Raw genomic sequence first — 27,366 nt, forward strand, 5'->3', positions numbered from 1 at the left:
CATTTCACGATATTGAAAATAAAGAAAACCACACTCATATAAAATAATATTAAACTGAGATCTACCTATTGCTAAGGGAGTTGTGGGAGTTGAACGAGTTTGTGAAACAGATTTTACTCCTTTCTTTACTATTCCTGATGTGATCAGAACAGCGTCAGCTTTGAGTCTGCTGCTTGTGGTGGTGAATGCAGCACTTGTAAGTCCTGACTCTTGCTTGAAGGCTTTCCCACTGACAATATACAGTCTTAGTTGTTTTCCTTGAAGAGAAGTTTGGGGAAGATGCATTTCAAATTCTCGCCTCTGAATTGTAGTGTTAGTGTTAATGGGTGTGGGGGTCACTAAGAGAGTCACCAGTCTGACCATGAAAACTTGTAACAAAAGAGGCTTTATTCACATGCTGGTGCCAGATGTGTGAGACAGCACACAGCCTCTTGTTAAACAAGTTACAATTTGTATTTACAGAAACATTCCATGTTTTTTTTAACCATATTATATATTTATATGATACCTAAGTTACCTAACATAAGTCCCATAATAATTCCCTAGAAATATTATCATGGCTCAAATGATAGTTTAGTTAAGCACTTGCTTTGTGAACACAAAGACCGGGATTTTATTTCCAGAACACATGTGAAAATGCCAGGCATGGTGGCGAACACCTGTAATCCTAGCATGGGGAAAGCAGAGACAAAAGGATCCCTGGGCCTGTCTAGCCAGTCCTACCAGTGTTGGTGAGCTCTAGGCCAATCAGAGACATTGTCGCAGAGGAGGTGGGCCACATTCCTGACAGGTACCCCTAAGGTTGCCTTTCAGGCCTCCACGTTGCATCTGTCCTGGAACACTCTGTAGACCAGACTGGCCTCGAACTCACAGATCTGCCTGCCTCTGCCTCCCGAGTGCTGGGAATAACGAATATGCTACTAATGCCCAGGTAATGTTTGGTTTTTGATGTGGGTTCTGGAGCAGTTTACCAGCCTAGCCTGGCTGCTGCAGTTACGCTGGAACTGCTGAGTGTCTGGTTACTGAGGCCCTGGTACTGCCCAGAAATAGCACTCTGTCTGGGAAAGCTTCATAGTTGATATTTCAGCAAGGTCTCAAAAGCAAGGTTTTGCCAGTTGAGATTGTTAGCTTTTGACAACCTGTGCAGATGTGTCTGTGAGACCTGGGGTAAACAACAGTCTAATGCTGTAAACAACCTTACTTCAGTTTCAGTGTGTTTTATACACTAATGTAACAAAGAAAGCAATGATGTAAGGAAGGGTGTTTGTGTTCAGAAAAACATGTAAATAAATGCCAGTAAGCACGTACTATTAACATAGCAGCCTATTCCTAGAACTTCCTCAGGACAGACCAATTTAAACAATGCCTGGCACGTACCATAGATTATATCTGGGAAGGCACGAAAACGAGGCAGAGGCCATATCCAGGTTCAGGTACACTGAGGACAGCACTCGGCATATTCTTACCAGATTGGGTTCTGTGACTTTGGTCCAATACCCAGCAAGAATAAGCATGTCTTATACATGGAGGCATGAAATCAAGTTAAGAACATTCGAGGGAACAAGTGCACCTGAGGTGAAGGCCCTCTGCCTTTTTCCTGGAGCCTGTCTCCGTTCCCAAAGGCCTTGTTCATTGTATGTCCAATGGTTCTGTCATTGCTCTGGTCTTCTTTGTGCAGCCATTTCTAAGTGAGACTGTTTCACAGCTCATTTCTTGGGTTTCTGGCTCTTAACAGTCTTTCTGTCACCCCTTCTGAGATCTTCCCGAAAGGAACCATAAATACAGGAAAGTATCCATTTCAGGAAGTTGGATTACATTCTATTTAGAGAATTTAAGGTAACAAGATAAGTGTGTAATTTTCATGCTTAATTGAGTTTGTTGCTACATAGAAAGGATTTTGATAAAGGAATGGACATTAATAGGCATTAGCGAATCAGAAAATTAATTTTTTGCTTTGCTTTTTGCTAAGACTTTCTTGCTCTTCATACACCAGTAAAAATTATTTTTTTTCTTTCACTCTGTGGTTTTTCTGTGTTGTGAATTCTACAGGCGCTGTTACTCTAATCAGCTGGTTTCTGATCGGTACATCATGCCGGAATATTTTATCCAGCCGGGACATCTCTGTTGTGTAAGGATTTCTGAGGACAAGTGGTGGTACCGGGTTATTATCCACCGAATCATTGGGAAAAAGGAAGTTGAAGTGTTCTACCCAGACTTTGGAAATATTGGAACTGTTCAGAAGTCCGCTCTGCGGTTCCTCAAGTGAGTTGAATTCAGAAATAATGCTGGAAAATGAAATTATGAATCATGGAACTTTGAAGCTGGGATTTTTTCTTTCTCTTGCCGTCTTCCATTCTTTACATCTTATTGCAGAACATATTTGGCTAATGATAATTTAATATATTTTTAAAAGGTTTATCTTTATTATTTTTAACTGTGTGTACAGGTATGATCACGTGCCCACAGGGGCCAAAGCTATAGGATTCTGTGTTGCTGGAGAAACAGGTAGTTGTGAGCTGTGTGATGTGGGGGCTGGGATCCCCCACAGAAGGAGCTCACATTGTTAATTACGGAGCTGCTGATTACCTATTTTATGGATGAACTATACTCTCTCTTCTTACACTTGACTATGAATTTGAATGAACCGTGAGAATAAATTTTGGTCTCGTAGTGAGACAGTAATTCAGGGTCATGCTAAGAGGCATACTTACATGCCAAGGGATTGGCAGTCCTACTGGGTGCTTTCATTTGCACGGTTCTCTTAAAAAGTACTGTATTGTGATTTGTTTCAAAAATAACTTCTAAAGTATGAGGCATTAATTAAAATGTTGTGAACTAATTGGAATGGTATGAATAACCAGACAAGTGGATCAGAGACTTCATTAAAAGCTTTGTACACACATGATTACATAGTTGTATGTTTGGCTTTCTGCAGATGCTGCTACACGAAGCTGCCTGCTCAGGCAATCCCTTGCTCTTTGGCTTGGGTGAGACCTGCAGAGGTACGTTTGCTTGTCTCTCATTGGTCAGCAAAGATTTAAGTTCTTACTCTGTGCCAGTAACAATTCTGAGTTCTCAGGACACAAAATTAGCATGTGAAGTGATTGTGTGTTGTATGAGAGACAGACGTGTGGGCAGCAGCTGCGCCATGTCGCATTTGCTGTCATTTGTTGTGGTGGAAGTGAGCCCATTTTGTTCTAACTAGCCAAAGGGTGAGAAGAGGAGCCGCTGCAGGCGGAGGGCGAGCAGCGCAAGCATTATCCACAACACGCGAGCTCCTGCTGGGTGATTGAGTTATCTGTGAACAAGTAGCAGTCGTTAGTTAGCAGACGCTGTGCACGGTGCACACTGCTCTCAGTGCACTTTAATCTGATGGCAGCACAGGTTTGCTTACACCAGCGTCCTCACAAGTGAGCACTGTGTTGTGCTATGGTGTCATCACACAACAGTTTACTGAGCAGTAGGAATTTTTGATCTGCTACAAAAAGCAGCTTTTTTTGATTGGGGCGAGAGCTGCGCTGATCTGTGGGTAAGTGTGTTTCAGGGTCTCTTGCTGTGCTGGCCACTGTGGTCTATTGACATCACAGTTATTGATTGCCTTCCTCTGTTGGCAGCTCACATAGCCCCTTGTGGTGTAGATGAAAGTGTCCTCAGCAGGGAGGAGACTTTCGGGTCAGATCCAACTGAAACCCTCTGAGTTGTGACTAAAGTGTGTGCTGTCTTCAGCTTCAGAAGCAGTCAAGGGCAACAGCAAAAGTCTGTTTTTTGGAATCTCTTGGACTCCCTGACCAACAACTCAAAAGAGGTTTCTCATGCCTCATACTGACCTCTTTATTAGGTAGTCCATGGCTCTTACAGAAGACATTATCATCCCAAGTGGCATAAGTTCATTTAAACTATCTAGATGTATACACACACACGTACACACGTACACACGTACACACATGTGTGTGTATTATATATAGTTTCAGGTAAGTATAAAATTATTCCCTGTCATTATTTCAAACATCCTCAGTGTTACTTACCCCTCTTCCCCCTTCTTTTGTACTGTCTCCCGTCCCCAATTTGGAATTTGTTCATTTAAAATTTTTATTTTATTGGTGTGAATAGTTCATAATAGCCTCTTGGTGTTTTGTTTGCTTTTTTTCTGTTTAGTGAGTCACAGTCTCATTATGAAGTCCAAGTTGTTTGCTGAGGGCAGGAATATACCACCATTCTTAGATTCCTCTTGTCTTTTTTATGTCAACATTTGTAGTGGTGTAAATGTTAAATTATGAACGTTTATTGTATATTTCCCCTTCTGTCATCATCTGAATGATAAAGTAGTGTCCACTGTGCTTAGATTATTTCAAAGAGCCAACTTTTGCCTTTTTAATTTTCTGTTAAGAATATGTTTCTATTTTGCCTATTTTCATTGTTTTCTCAACTTTGAGTTATTCTTTTGGTATAGGACCTTAAGTTACCAATATCTACTTTTCTTTAGATGAATTTTTAAGTTTTGGGGCATTGGTTTTATTGCTTATTAAAGTATTTTATAATTTATATTTTGCTTCTATGTTTGAGTCATGGATTATTTAGAGATTTCTTTGTTTATAAATACTGTTTATCTAATTTTTCTTGTTACTAATTTCCAATCTAAACAGCTGATCAGATATGATCATGTGGTAATGCCAACCCTTCGAAAACTGAGTAGGTTTCTTTATGAGCCAGAATAGGGTCAGATACGTCCTTGAGTGTGTAGACTGTAGTTGTGTAATAGGTTTGTTCTGTCATTTAGTCACTGTTTGCTTACACACTGAAGCTAAGTCATTAAGTCCACAAAAGTGTGTTATATGCCTGGGAATCAAATATTATTATGAAATTAACCTCTTCTATGAATGCACTTTCACTTCAAGTCCTTTTTGTACAATATTCCTGTAGCTCTGTGACTTTCCATTACTTAGTATTTTTTTCTGATGTAGCCATTATTTTTCTTCTGAGCACTCTATTTTAGGTATGTTTTTCATGAATTACATATAGTTGTGTTTATTTTTTAATCCAGGGTAATGTGTTCACCTTTTTAGCTGGATCTTTTGTGTTAATTATATTTATTATTATTATTATTATTATTATTATTATTATTATTTTATTTGGTTTTTTTGATAAAGGGTTTCTTTGTAGCTTTGGGGCCTGTCCTGGAACTAGCTCTTGTAGACCAGGCTGGCCTCGAACTCACAGAGATCCACCTGCCTCTGCCTCCTGAGTGCTGGGATAAAAGGTGTGCGCTACCACTGCCTGGCTAATTATATTTATTATGACAATATCTAAGTTCAAATTTCATTATTGTATTTACTTTATAGCTTGCCTGTTTTTTAATTTAGCATTACTGATTTTGAAGATTTAAAAAGTATTTTTACTTTGTATTACTTTTAAAAAATCACTATAACATTTAAAAATGTTATGATTATAATCAATCCTATAAATGATCATATGATTTTTGTCTTTAAGTTCATCTCAATAGATACAAACAAGGCCTTTGACAAAATCCAACATGAGTGCATGAAAAAAGTCCTGGAGTGGGAGTAGGGAACGTGTCTCAACATAATAAAAGTCCTGGAGTGGGAGTAGGGAACGTGTCTCAACATAATAAAAGTCCTGGAGTGGGAGTAGGGAACATGTCTCAACATAATAAAAGCTGTATATGACAAACCCCAGGTATTTCTACAATATGGGTACCTTCATTGTGGTAGAACTGAACACCATGGAAATAAATGATAATTCAAGTTGCTTTCTTTTTTCTTGTTTAGTTACTAGTCATATGTTGGACGTAGTTACGTGAAACTTGACCTTATATACTAGACATGATAGTTTTACTTCCCATGCTGGATGGATCTTATAAGAAAAATGAAGTATCTGTGATAAAAGATAATGACTCTAAAGGGTGTTATTAGAAGAAATTCAAAGTGGGAATAAATTGCCATAAATAAGAATTTAAAGTTAACTTTCTAATGTACTATACGCTAATTAGAATAAAATTTTAAGACAGGCATAAGATGTGCTTCCTCTTGGAGTTCACTTTCCTGGCTGATGGAACAACCTTCGAGTTCTATTACCATTGATAGTGTTAACTTTGTCATAGATGCTATGACTTAGAATCTTTTTTAATTCTGTGCTTACGGATGTTTTGCTTGAATGTATGTATGCACAACAAATACATACAGTTCACACAGACCAGAAGGAGGCGACAGAATTCCCAGAACTGGGGTTTCAGATGGTTTTAACCTCCACGTGGGTGCTGGGAAATGAACCAGGGACCTGTGCAGGAGTAGCAAATGCTGTCAGCCACTGAGCCATCTCTCTAGCCCCTGGATTTGTATCTTAGTATAGGTAAATTAGTTTGTTCTTATGCATGTTTTGATAATAGTGTGAGCCTGTATTACTATGCTAAAGTTATTGCTTAGAAAATTTATTTTCACTGCAATAAACTACTAGAACTTTTTTAGACAAAGCCAGAAATCAGTTCATCTTTGTCCTCATTGGGCTAGCTTAGGTTACCACATAGTTCATGACTGACAGCTTTATCTGTGTGTGCCTATGTATGTCCATGTACCCTGACAAGGCATTAAGCATTAATGTATTTATTGTATTAATCAAAATACATACAAACTCTTGAATTATTATATTCTTGAAATAAAAATTAAATAATAAAGAAATAAATAAAAATGAGCACTGTTGGGATGGAGCCCCAATTCTGTGCCTGTGCCCCTTATCTTGTAGGTTCCTGCTTCCTTTCCTTGATAGTCACACCATTTACATGCTCTCTTCCTTTCTCCCCTCCTCTTTTTCCTCTCCCCCTCCCCCTCTCCCCTTCTCCCCCTCTCCTTTCTTTCACTCTATGTGGGAGCCATAGCAAGGAGGCTGTCTACTAGCCAGGAAATACCTTTTCAAACCTTGAGTTTAGAATCTTAAGGCTGTAGATTAATGACAAACTAATTTTCACATTTTTTTCCTGGCATTTTGTTAAATCTCTCCAAACTGACTAAAAATGTCCATAGTGAAGAATTACATTTGGGATACTCATTTCTCTGACATTCCCTCAAATGACCTTTATATTTAATGAAACACAGCAAAAAGAATATGACACTCCACCATTGCAGTACCTGTAAATCTCCTATTTTTAACATGCCCTCATATATCAAGCTTTTATTAACACTTTTATGAATATAGTAACTTTATAATGTCTAACATTTATAGTATGTGTTTGTCAGAGTATTTTGTGTAAGTGCCTCACATAATGCTTTAAAATATAAAAACTTTCAAGTAATTTATTTAATGTGTGTAACATGATAAATCATATTGTTCCAAAATGATCTTTTACACAAAAATGCATTTTTGTGCTATATAGTTTAGTGGAAATTAGCACAGTGATAAAAGGGATACTCAGAATCTAGACTCTGTAAATCTTCTGTTGTATGATATGCAATTACAATAAATAGTTTTCTTGAAGGAATGCAAAAAAATTAAACACTGAAATTAATTCGAAGATGTTTGTCTTGTTAGAATTTTACTGTTTTCAGAAAAAATGTTTTTATTTAAAAAATAAGAAATTGGTTAAAAGATTCTAATCATGTCTGTTTGGATCTATTAAATGTTTAACTCATCATCTAGTCCCAGGCTCTGCCTGAGAATGATTTTCTTCCCCTTGAGCAGCACTGTTTGTATTTTCTCTCCTGAGGGTTGTGTAGTGGCAGATTTAGTAATGTCGACAGAACCCATCATTATTCTGTCCTGCCTTTGGTTCACGTTCTGGAGATCAGATGCAGGCCTCATGCTTACTAAGCACAGGCTGTACCGCCTCTCCCATCCCCACCTCCACCCGCTCGGCTCTGCGTTGGCGTCAGCCTCTTTAGCACACTGAGTCTTAGCTTTGGAGAAGTCCCCTGTCGGTCTGGTGGCTTTTCCTGTGGAAACCCTTAACCGATGTTTGGTCCTCTTCGTCTTTAGCCGTTTTAAAGACTCTCCACTTGCCCTTACTTCAGCTTCAGGGTGTGTTTGTATAGAGCGGTGCGTTCACTCGTGTGGTGAATTTGTCATTATCCTGCTTTGCTCCCGGGACACTTACAGATCCATGGCTTATTAGTTTTCATCAAACCCTGTGAATTTGAGGTTGTTCTTTGATTATTGCCTATGCCCCATATTCATAATTTTTTTCTCTGTGTCTCTCTCTTTCTGGAACAAAAATTAAAAGTGTTAAAGGTAAGTCTTTTCTTCCGGACCTTTTAGCTGCCGTCTGTATTTTTATGTCCGTGTGTTTCCATAGAAGGTGTCTGCTTCTACGTTACCTTCCACTGCACTTTACTCTTTCCCTAATCCTGTCTCCTATGCTACTGAATTGACCCACAAAGGTTTTAGTTTTTATTAATTTTTACTTTCTGAAATTAGTTCAATTGTATTGAGTTTTTAAAAAGTGTGTGCATGTATGTGTGTGTATGTGTCTGTATGTAGAAGCAGGGGTGAGGGCAGACAGTTCTGCAGTCACCTAGGGTGGTCAGTCCATGCACGTGCCTCTACCCATGGAGACAACTTGCTGGCTGACCTGTGCAGATCCTTGTGGGTTGGTGATCTCCACAAAACTGTCAGACTATGTTGGGTAATTCTGTTGTTAATATTGCTTTAAGCATAAGGTTAGTTTTATTTCTAAAAACATTTTTAGATATATATATATATATAAAACATAATAAAAACATTTTTAGATATAAAAATATTTTAAGGTTTTGGGTTTCTTCTGTGTGGTTTCTACTTGTTTGCATATATGGTTCATTGTTTAGGCTTTATTTTAGATAAAATGTTTACATTTGAGTATGTGTCGGTGTGTGTCGGTGTGTCTGTGTTTGTGCCGGTGTGTGCTGGTGTGTGCTGGTGTGTGGGGATCAAACTCAGACCGTCAGGCTTGTGCGCAGTGGCTTCCCTGTGGCGCCATCGCAGACGTCGTCACTGTGTTTGTATCTTTGCCTGTGTACCGCTGTTGTCTTGGGAATTGTGTGTGAGGATGGTTGGATGGCGCCTGTCTCCAGAGAGGTTTATGTTTGCATCCTCCAAGTGCCCAGAATGCCTGCTACTCTGTACTGTGCTGACGGAAATTAGCAACTTGAAGATTGCTAGACTACGCTGGGGGTGTGAAAATGGAGTCACAAAACCACGTGAAGCTTAGTATATGCTTTGTTTTCCTGGGAGTGTATCCCACAGAAGCTAGCTTAAGGAGGGAAGGTCTCTAGACTCCCAGCCATTGCAGACCCTGGCTTTGATCTCTGTCCCCTTTGACCATCAACACTGTAGTTCAGATTTGCTCAAATCAGCAGGTGCTCTGCAGGCAGAAGTAGATCTCACTTTCCCTTCCATTTGGCATGATAATTTGTTGCTATCTTATAAGATCTTTGGTCTTTTGTGATTACTAACTGACTGTTTTTTTTTTTAATGAGAGATGCTTAGTGAATAATTATTTAAATTTTTCCAAACCTTTTCACTATTTTTCTTTTTAAATTAGCATGTGGTATATAAAATAAAGATTTTCATTATGACATTCCAATGGACACATACAATGTATTTTGATCATACTTGCCCCATAACTTTGTTCTATTATGAGATTTTTTTGTATTTATATAATGTACTTATGTCCTTCCCCGTTTTATCTTCTGTAGCTCTAAAATCCCTTTTACTCCTACACCCACTCCTGAATTCCATACCTTAGAGAAACATGGAATGTTTTGTGAGATTGTCCTAATTCACTTAATATGATGACTTCTGCATCCACCCATGTCCCCACAAACTAAATAACTTAATCCCTGTTGATTCTGAATAAAACTATTGCGCACGCACAGCGTGTTGCTTCACCCCTTCACCTTCACCCATCAGCAGGCACTGCCGTAACAGCCCATGGTGCACACGAGTGTGCAGCTGTCCCTGCAGTAAACAGACACGGATTCTGGGTGTGTACCTAGGAGCAGTGAGGTTGGATCATACAGAATTGTTCTTTTTACCTTCTGAGGAGTCTCCATACTGGTTCCCATGGTGACTGGACTAGCAACACCCCCAGCAGCAGTTACAAGGGCCCCTTTTTCCTGTGCCTTCTCCGGCATTTACTATGGTTTTCTGGTGGTAGCTGTGTTGACTGAGGTGAGGTGGGATCTCTGTGTGGTTTTGATTTGCATTTCTTTGATGGTTGGTCTTTTTATTTATGATAAATATTCATTTCTGAAAATGAGAGTTCTTCACCAGATTTTTTGTAGTTATGTTTATTTAACCATTTTTCCTTTTAATTTCTCTCACCCTAAAATTATACCTATTTTATGTGTTCTAATATTTTTAGGATTTTGGTTTTTTCACTTAAAACTCTAGTTCATTAGCAATTCATTTTTTGTTTATGATTGCTGTGACTTGTGTAAATCTACCACATAAATATATATCTGTTGTATTTTAGGAACACTGGACATCCAGAGCTATTTTGCACTTTCAGAAGCTGTGTGGTTTGAAGCCATTAGTAGGGGTGGTAGATGAATATATAGATGGAATCCTTAATATTTTTCTTTGTGATACATCCTCAAATGAAGATATCTACTTTCATCATGTCTTGAGGACAGAGGGCTATGCTATTGTATGCCGAGAAAATGCCCCATCCAAGGTACAGTACATATTTTGTTTAAATGCCACACTTTAGGGCAGTGTATTATGCCACAGTGTATTATGGGCAGGTTACCAAGTTACTCTTCAGTCTTAGAGATGTCCTTTAGATTCCTGACTTCTTAATGCAGGGCACCCTCCTCGTTTTCAGGTGACTATTGACACCAGGCTGTCATCACCACCACCAAGAAATAACTCATATTTTTCTAATTATTCTTTAATCTCCCAGTGAAAACTATTTTTATTTAGAATAAACTATTTACTCCCCCTAATCTGAAGTATTTAATGTTTTCCCAGAGAAGAACAACATTCTCTTATTTTGAAATCAGCTGCGATTCCGTCACATAATCTCTCATATTCTGCTGCTGTTGTAACTAGGGAGTGTCTGTTGGAAATTGTCACCGTATGTTAGAAAATGTGCGTCCGTGCCATGGGGAGTGCTGGCCTGTTCCCTGTGTCTAGCTTATTATATAAATAAATGCTTTATCCTAGGGCTTCAGAGATTTAAACCCGTTAGCACTCTACACTAACTCCAGCGGAGTGGAAAGTGACAGGGCCCCAACAGAGCTGGGGTGTCCTTCTCAGCAGCACTGTTTGAATGAAGACAGGGAGCAATCGAAGGTGAGTGCGCTGCCCAGCCAGCCACATAAAAAACTTTTGCCAGTGTAATGATTCCCAGGAACTATAGTTGTGTCCAAGAAAAAAAAAGTGACTCCTACTGCATTTCAAAAGAAATAGAAAAAAATTAGCTTTCTAGTTGCCGTTAGAATTGTTTGGCCTGGGGCTGGAGAGACGGCTCACTGGCTAAGACTACTGTTATGGTTCTTGCAGAGGACCTGCACCCACAGGAGAGCTCAGAACTGCCTGGAATTTTAGGTGCAGAGGAGCCAATTCCCTCTTCTGGCTTCTCGGGTAAAAGGTGCAGCACACATATGGTACATGCGCAGTCAAAACTTTCGTACACATAAAAGAAAGATCATTACATTTTTAAAAATGGCACTTTTACTTAATGAATGTTTTGCCTACATGTAAGTGGTGCATGCAGTGCCATGCAGAGATAAAGAGAGCATTGGAGTCCTGGTCCTGGAACTGGAGTTACGGATGCCATGAGCCACCATGTAGACGCTGGGAATCAAACTTGGGTCCTCTGCAAGAACAGCAGGTGCCTCTAACCACTGACCCATCTCTCCAGCTCCCGGAAATTGTTTTTAATTAATTTGCTTTGTTTGGCCTATAACAACTCTGAATATTTCTTAATCGCTATTACTGCATTGGAAGAATTATAGTTCGTTATTTTTGAATAATAAATTTAATTAATTGCTTAACTCTTTTAGAATATGTATCTGTTGGTATCTTCAAATAATTATAGTTTGGTTTTAGAAATGAAACACCGGCCTTTGTGCAAAAGAAAAAAGGTAAACTCTGCTGATTTAGTTTGTTTTGATGCAGCAAAGCTTCTATGGGCTACCTACTGCACACCTACAGCACACCTACATACACACTGCACACCTACATACACACTGCACACCTACATACACACTGTACACCTACAGCACACCTACATACACACTGCACACCTACAGCACACCTACATACACACTGCACACCCACAGCACACCTACATACCCACTGCACACCCACAGCACACCTACATACACACTGCACACCTACAGTACACCTACATACCCACTGCACATCTACAGCACACCTACATACACACTGCACACCCACAGCACACCTACATACACACTGCACACCTACAGCACACCTACATACACACTGCACACCTACAGCACACCTACATACACACTGCACACCTACAGCACACCTACATACACACTGCACACCTACAGCACACCTACATACACACTGCACATCCACATGCACACCCACTGCACACCTACATACGCACTGCCCACCCACATGTACACCCACTACACACCCATATGCACACCCACTGCACACCTACATACGCACTGCCCACCCACATGTACACCCACTGCACACCCGCATGCACATTCACTGTAGACCCACTGCACACCCATGTAGCACAAATTCTAATTGGTCTTAATAATAAAAACCCGGAGTCAGATACAGGGGTTAATGCTGAAAGATCAGAGAATCAGAGCAACCAGCCACTAGAGAGTTCTTACCTCAGACCAAAGGGGTGACCCTGTCTCTACGCTGTCTCAGGCTGCTGCTATCTCTTCAAGACCTCAGACTGAATCCTCAGGCTGCATCTGAGTTACTGTCTCCTCCCGCCTTATATTCCTCTCTCTACCCAGCCATATCACTCCTGTCTCCACCTCCCTAGTGCTGGGATCACCTTTGTGTGAGCTCTGTTTCTCTTTTAGACAGATCTTCAATCTCATCGTAGCCCAGGGTGGCCTTGAGCTTACAGAGATCCTCTGCCTCTGCCTCTGTCTCCCAAGTGCTGGGATTAAAGGTGTGTGCCAGCAATGCCTGGCTTGTATGGCTAGCTAGTGGCTAGCTCTGCACTCTGATCTTCAGGTAACTTTTATTTGTTAGATCACAGACAGAATATCACTACAGGTGCACATGTACACCCACTGCACACCCAGACCCTTGCTTATCCCTAGTGGTTTTAGGTGTCCCAGTAGTTCATCTCCACTGCTCTCCTCACATCTCTCTGATGGCTGCACAGGAGGAGTGCATGGCAATTACATGACTGTGTTTCCCCACAGTTTTAGTTCTTTAGGTCTGGGACCTTTGGATTTTTTGTAGCACAGGATGTTTCATAGACACTGACCACCTATGCCTTCCAGTGTAGTTTCCTGGGATTGAACAGAATGGGAAGGCCCAGGGAAATGGGTAAAATTTTAAAAAAGTAGAGGAACACTTATATACATCTATGAACTGTAATGTAAAATCTCCACCAAAATTTATAGAAATGCAGACTTCAGAAACAGCATTAATGTAGAAAGTGATTTCTCTTTTATATCTACTAGCAAGATATTAATGATGAAAAGTGTCTAAGTCACCTCAAGGCTGAGGACTCTAAACTCAGTTCATTGAAAACATGTAAGAGCTATGAAGAAGATCCACAGTGGTCCATCCTGCAGCCCAAGGATGCAAAGGAAGAAAATGAGGTAAGACGAGAGATGGCTTCTAAATTCACTAATTAATTCGTAAGTGATGACAACTGGAAATCAGTCAGCCTGTGAGGACCACTCCATGACACTGAATTACATGTGGTCTCCTTAGTCACCAAGACCACAGTATGGGACATAACCCAGTGACAGCAGAGGAAACCTCTCGCTGGGCTGGATGGTAGTGACCACGATCTAGTCAAGCATGGCAGTGTTTGAAACCTTGAGAAGTAATATTAGGAAAGGTCGTCATGGAATATGATTTCATTTTTGGGAGAACACATTTTTTAACCAAGTGTTTATATGCACATAGCCTGGAGTCCTTCATGACACCTACATTTTTCTATTTTTAAAGTATTAATTTTCATCTCTTTGAGCTGTTTTGAGATTTACCTCTAATTTTATTAAATAGTCTTATTTACTTCCTGATTTTCCAGCTCTAAGTGTTTTTAGATTTCTTGGCATGAAAGATGGAGGTTGAATCCTTTTTCGACCCCCACATAGTCTTCATTCCCTGCCCCACCATCTGTCTTAGTCCAGTATATCAAACTGGTGTTGACCTCCCAGTGCTTATGAATGGAAACGCCATTTCTGCTGAGCCAAAGAGTATGCTAGGACACTTTGCCTATATACTTTTAAATAATATTTTTGTATATTCTTTCTTCTCCCCTAACTCCTCCCAGATCCTCCCCCACCTCCCCACCTAGGTAACTTCATGCTCTTTTTTGCTCTTAAAAGAAAGTGGAGTTCAGTTTGTGTTTGCCAACTACTCCTGAGCATGGGGCCTTGCCTCGAATGTGCTGCTGCTTCAGTGAAGAAAGCTGACTTCCCCGCCCTCAGCTGTCACTTGAGGCTAGCTTCTTGGGTACGGGTGGGACGTGGTGCCCACTTTTCCTCCCTCGTGATGGGTTTTTGTCTGGTTTGAATGTGTGCGGGTCTTATGCATGCTATTTTGTATTTTGTGTTGATATTTCATTCTTTTCAAATTACCTGCAGTAACACAGACTTTATTCCGCTGTACTTTCCTGTCCGTTTTGATGTATTCAACACAACACTCAGAACGCAGAATAGGTCCAGCACCTGAACTAAGCCCAGTGCTCTGTTTCCTCCATCTCTTCACAGTCTTGGCCATAGCAACCGTCATTTGTTTTGTTACTCTTAATTGGTCCTTTGAGAACTAGCATTTATCTAAAAAGTGACCTTTTTCCTTGTAGCGTACTACCTTTGAGCACTTTACATCATCCACGTTGTTGACAGTTCAGAGCTTTCGAGTGCCGAGTGCTACTTTACCATATTGAATGTATCCCACTTTGTATATCCACCCCACCAAGGTTCATCTGAATTGTTTCAGTTCCAAGTAATCATGAGTAGAACTACTACAAACATTCAAAACAAGCTTTGTGAAGCTAAGTTTTATTTAACAAAGAACATGTCCAGAAGCAGGACTGGTGGGTTTCGTGGCAGCGTTTGGCAAACTGCTCTGTAGAGAGGCCGTCCCATTTTGTGTTCCCAGCAGCAGTGTATGTGTGCTGGCTGTTGAAGTCCTCACCAGCGTTTGGTATTGCCAGTGACTTTTGTTTTAGCTATTCTGATAAGCATATAGTAATATCACAGAATGCTTTTAACTTTTATTTCCCTACTGACGAACACTGTTGTCATGTGTGCTTGGTGACATGTCTGTTAATCCTTTGCCCGTTTCTTTACTCCCTCATTTGCTGTCTTACTGTTCGGGAAGAATTTATTTTTTATATCTTTTAGGTGCTCGACTTTTGTCAGATGCGTGATTTTCACATAGATTCTCTCATTTGTAGCTTGTCTTTTTCATTCTTGTAACAATGTTTCATATTACAAAAGTTTTAATTTTTAGAAGTCCAATGTGGCAACTTTTTCTATTAATTTTGAGTTAATTTTTAGCACAGGTGTGAGGATGAGATCCATTTTGTTATCCATGGGCACACAGTTGTTTGAGCATCATGCTGAGAAAGCCATCCTGTTTCTACTGAGTTGCCTTTTACTAATAAAAGTCGGCCGTTGGTTTGTATGAGTCAGTGACTCTTCTGTGTTCTGCCCCAGTGGTTCTGCCCCAGTGGTCTGTTCTTCTCAGTATCACACTCTCTTGATTACCTTCCTTGAGTTTGTAGAACCTCTTTAAATCAAGTAGTGTGGGGCCTGGGCGGTAGCTTAACCATTAAGAGCACTTGCTGCTCTTGCAGAGGACCCAGGTTCAGTTCCCAGCATCTGGTGGCCACAGCATTCGGGAACTCTGGTGCCAGGGATCTGACAGCCTCCCTGACCTTCACAGGCATGAGTGTGGTGCACATATGTGCATGTAGGTTGCTCTCACATACTGGGTAAGAGAGAATTGGGGAGTATGAGGCCTCATATTTTATCATTTTTAAGTATTGTTAATATTCTTTTAAACTTTAGAATCAGTTTATCTGTGTCTTAACTTTGTCTATTGTCATTCTGTGTTCAAGTTTGTTTATTTTGTAATTATTTTGTCTTCTTCATTTGGTTTTCTGGTTGTTCAGGTGGAGGTTTAGCCATTGATTTGAGACTTTTGCCCTAAGATAAGTGTGTATTGTCTGTCAGTGTACAGTTTAGCCATGCCACACAAATTTGAATGTTATTTTCAGTTAGTATATTTTTAAATTTCTTTGGAAATATAATACTTGATCTATGGAATTATTTAGAATTGTTTAATTTACAGGCATTTTGAGGTTTTCTTGTTATTTTCTGTGTAATGTATCATGATCTGAGAGTGTACTTTGTATAATTTTAGGCCTTGACATTTGTTAAGATTTGTTTTGCCAACACAGGTTGAGTCTCTACTGGCTAATTTGAAGAGAATGTATATTTTTCCGTTTGGGGTGGAAAGTTCTGTGGATGCCAGTTAGACCGCTGGTGTGGTCAGCTCATCTGCAGCACTGTGTCTTATTAGTCAGTGTGTCGATCACTGTGGATGCCAGTTAGACCCTGGTGGTGTTCTAATGTTTTCCTGTACATTTGCTATGATACCATTTTTTGTGTGTAGTGGAATAAACATTGTGTATGGTGGAGTAAATAAAAATTTAGATATAAAAAATGCAGTTTGGGTCTGGGGAGATGGCTCAGTGGGTAAGAGTGCCGGTTGTTCTTCTAGAGGAGCTGAGCTTGTGTCCTCGCACCCACATGGTGTCTCACAACCAGCCTGACACCAGTTCCAGGGTATCCGATGCCCTCTTCTGGCCTCTGGACACACATATATACATGCAGGCAAAACACTTCTAAGCATAACCTTTTTAAGTAGTTGAGTACTTTGCATCAGGAGATGCTTTGAGGGCATCTGGAAGACTTCACTTTGAAAAAAAGACCCAGCCCCTGAGTTTGGAATTCCAGAGTTCAGCCACCCAGGTATTCAATGACTCTGGCCACTGCCCCACTGTTGACAGATTTGGACATCAGATTCTAACATCATTCACATGGCATACAAAATCTAAGTCACAGAGTCATGGGGACTTTCACTGATGTCAAAGGAAAGTGGGCAGTGTGGCAGAGTCCCTGTGGGAAGCTCCCTAAAATGCAGTGCATTAATCTGAGTGCAGCCAAGGTCATAGCAGAACCCTTAGCAAGTTAGAGGTGGCAGGAACATGGAATATCAGCAGATAAAGACCATAGGTGCCAATCAACACGCCAACGAGCTGCCACATGGGTTGCAGCTCGTCAGGGGAGTGGGATTTGGTTAGCAAAGCCTGTTGCCACCACCTTGTACCCTGTACACTGGACGTGGAGCTACAGAAGTCACTGATTTCCCGCTGGGCTTTGGTACAGTCCTTTCTTGGTATTTTCCTATTTCTTATTTGGAGTAGTACTTACTTCTTTATAAAGTGTATAATTGTTTTGTTTTGTTTTTGATTTTTGAGACAGGATCTCACTGTATCCCTCTGGCTGGCCTGAGACTCACTGAGATCCACCTGCCTCTGATTCTCTAACTTAAAAAATTAAGTTAACAGGGTTCACAGCTAAGAGTTTGCCTTGATTTTTTGAGGAGACTTGAGCAACACTAGAACGGTTAAGGCTTTGGAGCCCCTTGAATGTAGACAAGATGTGTTTTTGCACAATATAGACATAAAACTTAGGGAATTTGGATTTGAAATGTCCCCCAAAGGTCATGAGCTAAAGGTTTGGTAGCTCACATATGATGGTGGTGTGAGGTAGTAGAAACCTCAGGATGTGGGCTCTCTACTTTCCTTCCCTTCCCTTCCCTGTTTTCTTCTACCACTAGTGAACAGCCCCCTCTGTCACATGCACTCACTGCCATGAGCATCTGCTTTCATTGGTCCACATCTATAGAGATTGGTGACCACGGACCAAAACTCTGAAACCCATGGGTCAGAATAAACTTTTCTTCTGAATTGTTTTTCTTGGCAGTTTTGTCTGGGTGAAGGAAAGCTGACGCATACAAAAGCCTTCATTTCTCCATTTTAATCCACGTTCAGTTTCACTTTTCAAAAATCCTTTCAGAAGATACTCTGGTCTCCAGCACATGTTTTTATCCCTTTTCCTCTCACCCTGAAGTTTTAGTCTTCACTTTAAAAACTCCTGAACCGTTGTGTTTATATATTTGGTTGTGTCTGTATTTCCCACTATACACTCAGAAGTCTGTGATCAGTTAGAATCCCGTAATAAGTTGTGAAGTCTGCTTTCCTACATCCAGAATGTAGGTGGGTCTTCTCTTTACTATGTACATATCCTTAAATGTCTTGTGTATTTAAACTTCTGTCTACTGGGAACCAGGAAAAAATATGCGCTTAAGTGATTAAAATGTGTTTATGTGGGGAAATATAAAAAATAGTATTTATTTGTCTTCTGATAATTCCAGGATGAGATTCCTACTGGAATGCCATGCCTGGAGTCAGTGACCATAGGTGACGACATTTGGGATGAGAACTGGCTCCCTCTACAGGCTAAGATGGGAAAGGGCGTAGGTCCTGCCTCCCATCTCTTCACTTCAAGTCTTGGGAAGAAACAGTATCAGTCACATGGAGAAATGTCACAAAAGGTTAGATTTGGGGGGGAAACAGCAAATCACTGTTGACAAAGGAAATTTAAATCCAGTAGACAGGCTTCTAGAAAGTCGCACATGCAGGGATTCAGAAGGATTTGTCAGGCTGTGGCTCAAAAGAACACATGGGTTGTTTTGAAGTAGGTAACAGTAGGTGCTCAGGAAGCCTAGAGGGGAGAGGCACTAAAGCCCACAGGGTTGTGTGTAATTCATGAGACCCATGTTGAAGATTAGTACTGACGTCGAGGGGAGAAGTCACACTGACAGATTTCAACTGTACATCCTTTCTGTCATTTAAAACTTGTCACTTCCTTGCCGTCACCTTGATGTCTTGTGCCACTGTATCTTGATTTATTGTTGCATTTTCTTCTTTATAGGATTGGTATTTTTCTGCATCTAATGATAAATGGGATGACTCATGGCAGCCCGGAGGCCTTGCAAATGACATGAAAGGAGGAATTCAAACTCCAGAAGACCCCATTGCTCAAGACAAAAGTACTGGCACAACCAGAATTCAAAAGGTAAATCTAATTAGCATTACTGTGACCAGTACGTAATTAATCACTTTCATTCTTAGAAACTGTGGCTAATGCATGCCCTTCTGCCTTCTGCATCAGTTAATCAAGACGGTCACCCATAGCCCATCTGGTGAAGCAGGTCTTCGGGCGAGGCTTTCCTCTGGGTGGTGATAGAGTAGCGAGCGGTTCTGTCTCCCTATGCTCGCAGCCTTTAATACAGTTCTCATGGTGTGGTGGCCCCAACCATGATATTATTTCATTGTAATTCATTATGTAAATAAATACATAAATTTCATTGTAACTTCATAACTGTAATTTTGCTCTAGCTATGAATCATAATGTGAATATCTGTTTTCTGATGGTCTTAGGCAACCCCTGTGAATGGGTCTTTTGACCCCCAAAGGGGTCTCGACCCACAGGTTGAGAACCACTGCTCCCGGCTGTCAGTTGACAAAGCTGACTGGGGCAGTTTGAGCTCACATTCATTCTTGCTCCAAGCTCCCCTTTGACTTTACTCCGGAGACCTTTGGCAACGCCAGATGTCCACCTGGGTGAGGCTCGGACTCCATTCTGTCTTCTAGCCTGCCAGCTGCGCACCTCTGCGGGTTTACATCGACTCTTCACTTGATGATTTGCAACTTTGTGGGCTTGGCAGATAACTTGAGAGTTGTGAGCAGAATGTTGGATTGTTCTCCCATCCTTTTCTCTGGGATGTGTCTACCAAGGTCTGGATGCCTTATCAGACTCAGGATCTACTCGCTTGCCCTTAAGACAGCAACTTCTGTTTGGACCTCAACCCCGTTCCTGACTGGAGAATGCCTTAGTTAAAAAGGCTCTGGTACCTACGAAACCCATTTCATTTTCTGGCAGTTCCCCTGACTGCTTGTTCCCAGGACTTTGAAATATTATAAAATCTAATTTTTCCAATGTTTCCAATGCAGTGAGATGGAGGCTGCCATGACTAGAGCTGGAAGTCTCACTGACATGTTTATAGCTTACACCTCCACACCAAGAAGTCCGCATTTGTAAACCAGCTATATCTGAATCTCCTGGGACTTGGTAACCATACTCTGGGCCGTTTCAATTAATGACAGTTAATTTCCCCATCTGCAAGGAGTTGTGAACTTCATAGTAATTCAGAGTTCTGTCCTAGAGTCAGATGTCTGGGTTTAGCTCTTGACACTGTGATCCTTCTCACTAGTAAAGATAACACTGCTCACAGGGCTTAAGAGCTCACTATGTACGGCCGCTGTTGTGAGCATTTTATGCACCTCCCTGGTCATTTAATTTTTCTTTTCTTTTTTTTTAATAACCAAAGAAGAATACGTTTGCTTTTTATTTATTTATGTTTTATATACGAGTGCTCTGCATGTATACCTACATGCCAGAAGAGAGCACCAGATCTCATAGCAGATGGTTGTGAGCCACCATGTGGTTGCCGGGAATTGAACTCCGGACCTGTGGAAGAGCAGCCAGTGCTCTTAACTGCTGAGCCATCTCTCCAGCCCCATTTACTTTTTCTTAAGAAGTACTGTTAGCACCATTTTAAATGAGGAAAGAGAGACATAGATTAAGTTGCCTACGTAGCTGTCCTAGTCTCTGTTTTGTTGCTATGATGAAATACCACGACTACGGTAGCTCTTATAAGAAAACATTTAACTGGGGGCTTGCTTACAGTTTCAGAGGATTGGTACGTTATCGGCATGGCAGGGAGCACAGCAGTGCACAGGTAGGCATGGCACTGGAAAAGTATCAGAGAGGGTCGCATCCTCATTTGCGGCAGAGACACACACACGCTAGGTCTGGTATGGGCTTTTGAAACTTCAGAGTTCAATCCCAGTGACACAACTCATCCAACAAGCCCACACCTACTCCAACAACACCATACCTACTAATTCTTCCCTGACAGCTCATCAGCTGGGGACCGTGTGTGTGTGTCTGTCTGTCTGTGCCTCTGTGGCCTGCCTTATTTGAGCCACCACAATAGTGAAGATATTCTATAAGGTTGTGTTTGGCATATAGTAAGCACACATTAATTTTCATGCATTTGCCTGTTTCTATTTTGCAGCAAGCAGATTCACAGAGCCCTTTGGACTCTTCCACACTGCCCAAACTGGAAGAGTTCTACATCTCTCTTATCAAGTCACAGCCGCCGGTAGAAGGAAACCAGTCTGAGCCTGTCAGCATTCAGACTCAACCCAAGCACAACCTGCTGTCCTCGACAGTACCCAGCTCAGCTCCTGCAGGGCTCGACTCTCCAGGAACCCATTCTGGCTCTGGTAGGTTTGCATATCCTGCGCATGCTCAGCTGTCAAGTAGAAAGTTTGCCATGCTGCTAAAACCTCCATCTCTTGAGAACATACCTCGGAAGATGACGGGTACCAGCATTTACTCCAAGTTCTCATCTTAGTTTGGAGCTCAGTTCTCTTTAACTTTGCCACTTTCTTCCTTGCTTACACTTTTTGGAGGGACTTTATATAATTGTAAAGCTTCAAGGACATGGTTCTTTGAGTTTTGGTAAATATGTTCAGTCCTATTTCCTTTAGCCTGAAAAGTTTCCTTTGCCTTTGCGGCCAGTCCCTCCCTCAGCAATGCCCGTCACTTTGCCGTCTCTAGACTACACAGTATGTGGTTTGCATAACTGGCTTCTTTCCTTTATTACAGAATTTTGCTTCTGTTGGCTATTATTTGGAAGTGATTTTTCTTGGGCCTCTGTTCATTGCATGCGTAGCTTTTTAAACTACCAAAATATGTTCCAAAGTGCATGTATCATTCACGTGCCTCCCAGCGAGCTATGGAATTCGCAATTGCTCCACATCCTAGCCTCCAGATGCTATTGAATTTTTTTTTTTAAATTTGCCAATCTAGTGAAATGCATAAGGCTGTTGTAACCAATTTGGATCATTCTGCTTCCCATACTAGCCATCTTTTCTGTGCTTATATGTTATTATATCTTTAAATGGATATATTTATACTAAAAAAAAACCCATAGAATAGTATGCATTTCTCATCCTATCCTGTTATATATTTTGCTTTTCATATTACATTCCCATAATCGATTCTTTCTTCTTTATATAAAGTTTTTTTTAAAAAAAATTAAAAAATAAGAAAGCACTTTATTTACTGACATATTCATCTTTTCTGGTGCCCTGTATTTCAAGGGTTAAATGAGGGTTCTACAGTGGCTGAGTAGTAGTTTGTATGCCATTCACAAGGCTCTTGAGTGGTCCCTGGTACCCCGAATATACACATTTCATTGTTGCGGGCTTATGATCATTCTGTACTACAAAAACAGTTGTAGACAAGAGTTAAATGGCACTGTAAAACCACAGAGCTGGCAGTGTTTAAATGCTGAGGCTAGTTTCCCGTGAGTACTTAGACTCGATCGCACATGACGAGGCCATCGTTCTGTAGTTCGTTGATAGTGTGTTATTCTCAGTTTTGCTCTCTGTGGGTAGCGCCTGTCCTGTGCCCCAAGTGTCCCAATGTGGACTTGGATCTCAGATACTCTATTCTTCATCTCATTTTTGTTTGGAGTCTTTATTTTCCAGTTATTTCCCATCATGCTTACATTTTTCTTTCTTATCTATATTAAGTGTCCCAGAATCTGTTTTAATACGCTTACATTTTTCTTTCTTCTTATCTATATTAAGTGTCCCAGAATCTGTTTTAATACGCTTACATTTTTCTTTCTTCTTATCTATATTAAGTGTCCCAGAATCTGTTGTAATACATTTATCTTGTGATTCTTTTTGAAGCTTATCACCTGTGTCTTCTTAGTATCTGTTATTTTCTCCTGATTCCATGTCAGAATTTGCTTCTTTGGATCTTGTCTGGATTCCTTCCTTCTGTCTTTGTTAGGGACTGGGGTGGTGGTGGTGGTGGTAACTTTTCTCAGCCTTGGTCCCACCTCTAGTGTGCTCTTAGGACCCCTCCCACAGCAGAAGTCGCTGTTCGTGCTCGTCCAGTCTCATGCTTCCCGCTCAACACTGCAGCTCTCTGTGGAATCATGTATCCTTCCTTTCATATATTTGTCTTTTTCTCTTGGCAAAACCACAAGTACCAGGGATAATGTATCGTGTTTATGTGCTTAGCACACAGTGATCGGAAGGCTGGATTGTGCTTGCCTTTCTCTGAAGATACTGAACTGTGTTTGGAGACAGCACAACAGCAGCTTGTGCGGGACGTTAAACTGAACAGACTTAAGTTCTGAATTTTTTAAGCAGGGTTTTAAAGACAGTCTTCCTTGCTCTATGACCCATGCTGGACTGATTGCCACGTAGTTCAGACTGATCTGGAATTTACTAACCTCCTTATTCTCCCTAGTGCTGAGATTACAGGTACCCACGTGTCCCACAAAAGCAGAAGTTTGTGGAATAAAGCCAGGTTGGTTCTCTGCCCCAAACAATTCTTCTCTCACAGTTGGATCCCACTGTGGGTAGCACTGGTTTAGCTTCTTAAGGTTGTGAGGGGGTAAAAAATGTACAGTAGCCAAAGGCTGTGAACACACAACAATCAAAATTCAATTAAAACATTTTTAGAATTTATTTATGGTATGTGGGTATACTGTCTGCATTATATAAAAGCACACCCTCAAAGGGGATTGGATCTCATGGGACCACGGTTGTATGAGCTGCCATGTGGGTGCTGATAACTGACCTTAGGTCCTCTGGAAGAGCAGCCAGTGAGTGCTCAGCCCCTCAATTCACACGCTTAGTGAATCCAGGTGTGTGTGGCGCACTCCCACGTGCTGCCACACACCGCTTCACTGCAGCCCTCATTCCTGTGCGCGGCACTGTGCACGCCAATGCACCGTGCAGTAGGACCTGGCCAACAAACTTTACTGAAACACCTTGGTGCAGAATTGAGATAAGCTTGTTAGTAATTGCAGTGTTTTTATTGCACCGAGTTTTCTGCTCTTATAGAAACATAATGGTTTACCAAAAAAAGTGAGGGCTAGGAGCTGGCTGTAGCTCAGCTAACAGTGTGCTTGCCTAGCATGCAGAAAGCCCTGGTTCAAGCTCAGGCACTCCAGAAAACTGCACAAACCATAATCCAGCACGTGGAAGACAAGGCAGGAGGATCAGTTCTCCAGAGTGAGTTCCAGAGCTAGAAGGTACGATGTGATAACCTGTATTCAAACAAAAACAAATACAACATAATGGTTTAATTACAGAAAATAAAGGCTTTCATTTACTCTGTTCCCATTGTTACTCCTAAGTATAAAATTAGTGTGTTCTTTGGATTGCATTAGAATGTTTGAGTTACTAACAAGTTTCATTTTTTTAAAAAATCAAATGAATTTTGCCTTTAGGATTAGGGTAGGATTTCCAGCAATTTCTGAAATGGTCTAAAACATTTCTGTCATTTTGTAATACATTGAAGATGTTTTATGTCCTTGTAGTATCAAATACTCAGGCGTATCAAATTACTCAACCCTTGGTGTAAAAAGTAAGTACATCTATCATATTAACATTATATTTAATTTTGTTTTTAATAATCAGTAAAATTGTGTATATACCAAAGATGTTTTACGAATCAACTTATTATCAGTAAACATTTTATTTATATGCCTATTTTATATAGCAGGGCCCTTTAAAACTCTCAGGCAAAAGGAGGTCTCCAGTGGAAAAGAGCTGGCGCGGGTCTAGCGCGTCCATGTAAGAATGTGTAACATCTCCAGCCTTGGTTATCAGACACCTGGGTGGCTGTAAAGCTCCAGTGGTTCTAATGACAGAAAGCAACACCCGAGGCACTTGTTACTAAGTTGTCATTTATAGCTTTGCTCTGACACTGGCATAGACTTGGAATCAAAACCGCTTGGCACAGAGAATGCCTGTAGAGTATCGTTCTATTGTGTGCTGGGGGAAAAATAAGGGAGCTCTGGGCTTCTCCCAGGGATTTGAGCTTCATCCAGTTCATTTTCTGACATTCCTAAAAGGAAGCCTTCCTTTCCTCGCTCATGTCCCTTCCTCTCTTGCCCTCAACCTGCTCAGTGTTTATTCTATGCTAATGCAGGATTTCCTTCCTTCCGAACCTGGTTTTCTGACTGGTGATGGCTGTCAGTCAGGGAAGGCTGTGAGACGCGCGTTGGTGAAGAACTGCACTGGGAGATGCAGGCAGTGAGTTGGAGAACTTCTTGAAAGGATTCTTTTGTTTTTTCTCTTTTAGTGGAAAGCTCTCCAGGGAGCCTAAAGAATGAAGATATTTCTAGTAGCCATGCTGACACGGTGGTCAAGGACAAGAGTCAAGGAGCCATAGACCAGCTGTCTTTCATTTTGTCCCCCCAGCACCAGATTTCTCAGAAGCTCTACCTACCTCGAAGTACAGCCACGGCTGTCTTGGGAGCGGCTGCACGGTTAGCCATGTCCCGGAGCCCCCTGCACTGGTACCCCAGTGTGAAAGGATGGAAGCCGGAGGGACAAGAGGCAGAGAAAGATGAAGTGAAGTAGCGTTGGGTAGGGACCGCTGGTCTTTCTATGTGACCATTGGCTAGCTTTGTTTTGCTAACTGATCATATTGATACTTTGTGTTAATTTTATTTTTTTCATGATTTTACTTCATTTCAAATGGTTTGGCTCACCTTTGTTTTAATGAAGGAATTTAAAGGAGTTTGTGTATATGTTTCTGAGTTTTTCTTGTATATATCATGACTGATAAAGGAAAATTGAAAAAATAATCTTTTGTGGTCTATATTTAACCAGAACAGTATTTTCACATCTCTATCACACAGTAGCCAGCTGTCCAGGCACGGATTCTCCTGCTGTAAACCTGACAGCAACATCCTAACTCTAAATCCAGACCAACGGGGCTGAAGCTACCACCTTCTCCTGCTTGTTAGCCCCCCTGTGATTACATTTGCATAAACTCTCAAGTTGCTGGTTAAGCTTGGGAAATCCCTAGAACCTTCTCATATCACAAATAGCAGGGATAGCTGGGTGGGGCTTGCCCAAGAGATCAGTACTCCCTTTATTCCCTTTAGTGTCAGGCTTTTCTTGAAACATTTTATCTCCTTGAGCACTGGAACTTCTACATTACATTTCCTGGTGTTTTTTATGCTTAAAGTGTACATTTTTTATTTCTTTGACCCTCTGGCTCCTTTTTCACCATAGATCTTCATAAGGGTGATCACTAATAACACAGTCAACACTAGGCTGCCTTAAAATCTCTGCCAACAACAGTAATCCAAAACTCTTCAATTTAACCTCAGGCATATTCTTAGGACAGAGTAAAATGCAGCCACATTCTTACAACCAAATATTATAAGAATGATTTCTAGACCAGCCAGTAATATTCTTTCCTTCTGAAACCTCGAACTGGGCCTGCACAGTCCACACCACCCTCAGCCTGTCTTCCATGTTCCATGTTCCTGTTTGGATGATCCATTAAATCCCACTTCAGAGAGTTTAACTGCTTTATTCCTTTGACAAATAGCTTGAACAGGCCTCTCACCAACTTCTGTCTTTGTTGCTGGTTTATTGCTGTGAAGAGACCTGACAAGGCAGCTCATACAAAAGAAACATTTAATTGAAAGCTTGCTTCCAGTCTGAGAGGGTGTCAATCATCATGACAGGAAGCAGAGACAGACTGGGCATGGCATAGGCTTTTGAAATGTCAAAGCTCATCTCCAGTGACACACTTCCTCTAACAAGACCATCCCTCTGAATCTCTCAAACAGTTCTAAGTATTCAAACATGAGCCTATTGGGGTCATTCTTAATCAAACCACCACATCGAATTTCCTCCTTTGAAACTGCAATTCTGAGTTTCTGAAGACCAGGTGACTCTTATGACATAGAAGCACTCTGTCATAGAAAGGCTGAAGGCAAGTCCACATTTAGTCAGTGAAACTGGCTGCCTCTATGGTAGCAACCATCTGCTGGGAAGAGCTCTACTAAAGCTAAACTGATGGACTTTAAGTTTGACAGCTGGTTTATAAGCTGAAACCAGCTATTGCTATACCCTCCAAGTTAAATTTAGCTGCTAAAGCTTTGCATTTCATCCTTTTTGGAAATGGCCAGCTACATGCCTAGCACCAT

The 27,366-nt window shown here is 41.0% G+C and overlaps 1 protein-coding gene across 3 annotated transcripts in view; it reads left to right on the forward strand.

The window, feature by feature from the left end:
- The window catches only part of Tdrd5 (tudor domain containing 5), a 43,659-nt gene extending 17,652 nt beyond the window's left edge, over positions 1-26,007 (forward strand). For 2 of the 3 annotated variants that reach the window (XM_085688064.2, XM_048421302.3), the window contains exons 10-18: positions 2,050-2,262; positions 2,936-3,002; positions 10,457-10,657; positions 11,149-11,277; positions 13,626-13,766; positions 18,628-18,807; positions 19,188-19,331; positions 21,397-21,607; positions 25,500-26,007. In XM_085688064.2, coding sequence (XP_085544190.2) covers positions 2,050-2,262; positions 2,936-3,002; positions 10,457-10,657; positions 11,149-11,277; positions 13,626-13,766; positions 18,628-18,807; positions 19,188-19,331; positions 21,397-21,607; positions 25,500-25,780 — 1,567 coding nt within the window. In that variant the 3' untranslated portion in view covers positions 25,781-26,007. The remainder of the gene's footprint in view (positions 1-2,049; positions 2,263-2,935; positions 3,003-10,456; positions 10,658-11,148; positions 11,278-13,625; positions 13,767-18,627; positions 18,808-19,187; positions 19,332-21,396; positions 21,608-25,499) is intronic. The other variant, XM_085688066.2, reaches the window with a different exon arrangement.
- Positions 26,008-27,366: the final 1,359 nt, after the last annotated feature.

The sequence above is a fragment of the Myodes glareolus genome, chromosome 5 (genome assembly GCF_982192425.1).
Source record: "Myodes glareolus chromosome 5, mMyoGla1.1, whole genome shotgun sequence".
NCBI lineage: Eukaryota > Metazoa > Chordata > Mammalia > Rodentia > Cricetidae > Myodes > Myodes glareolus.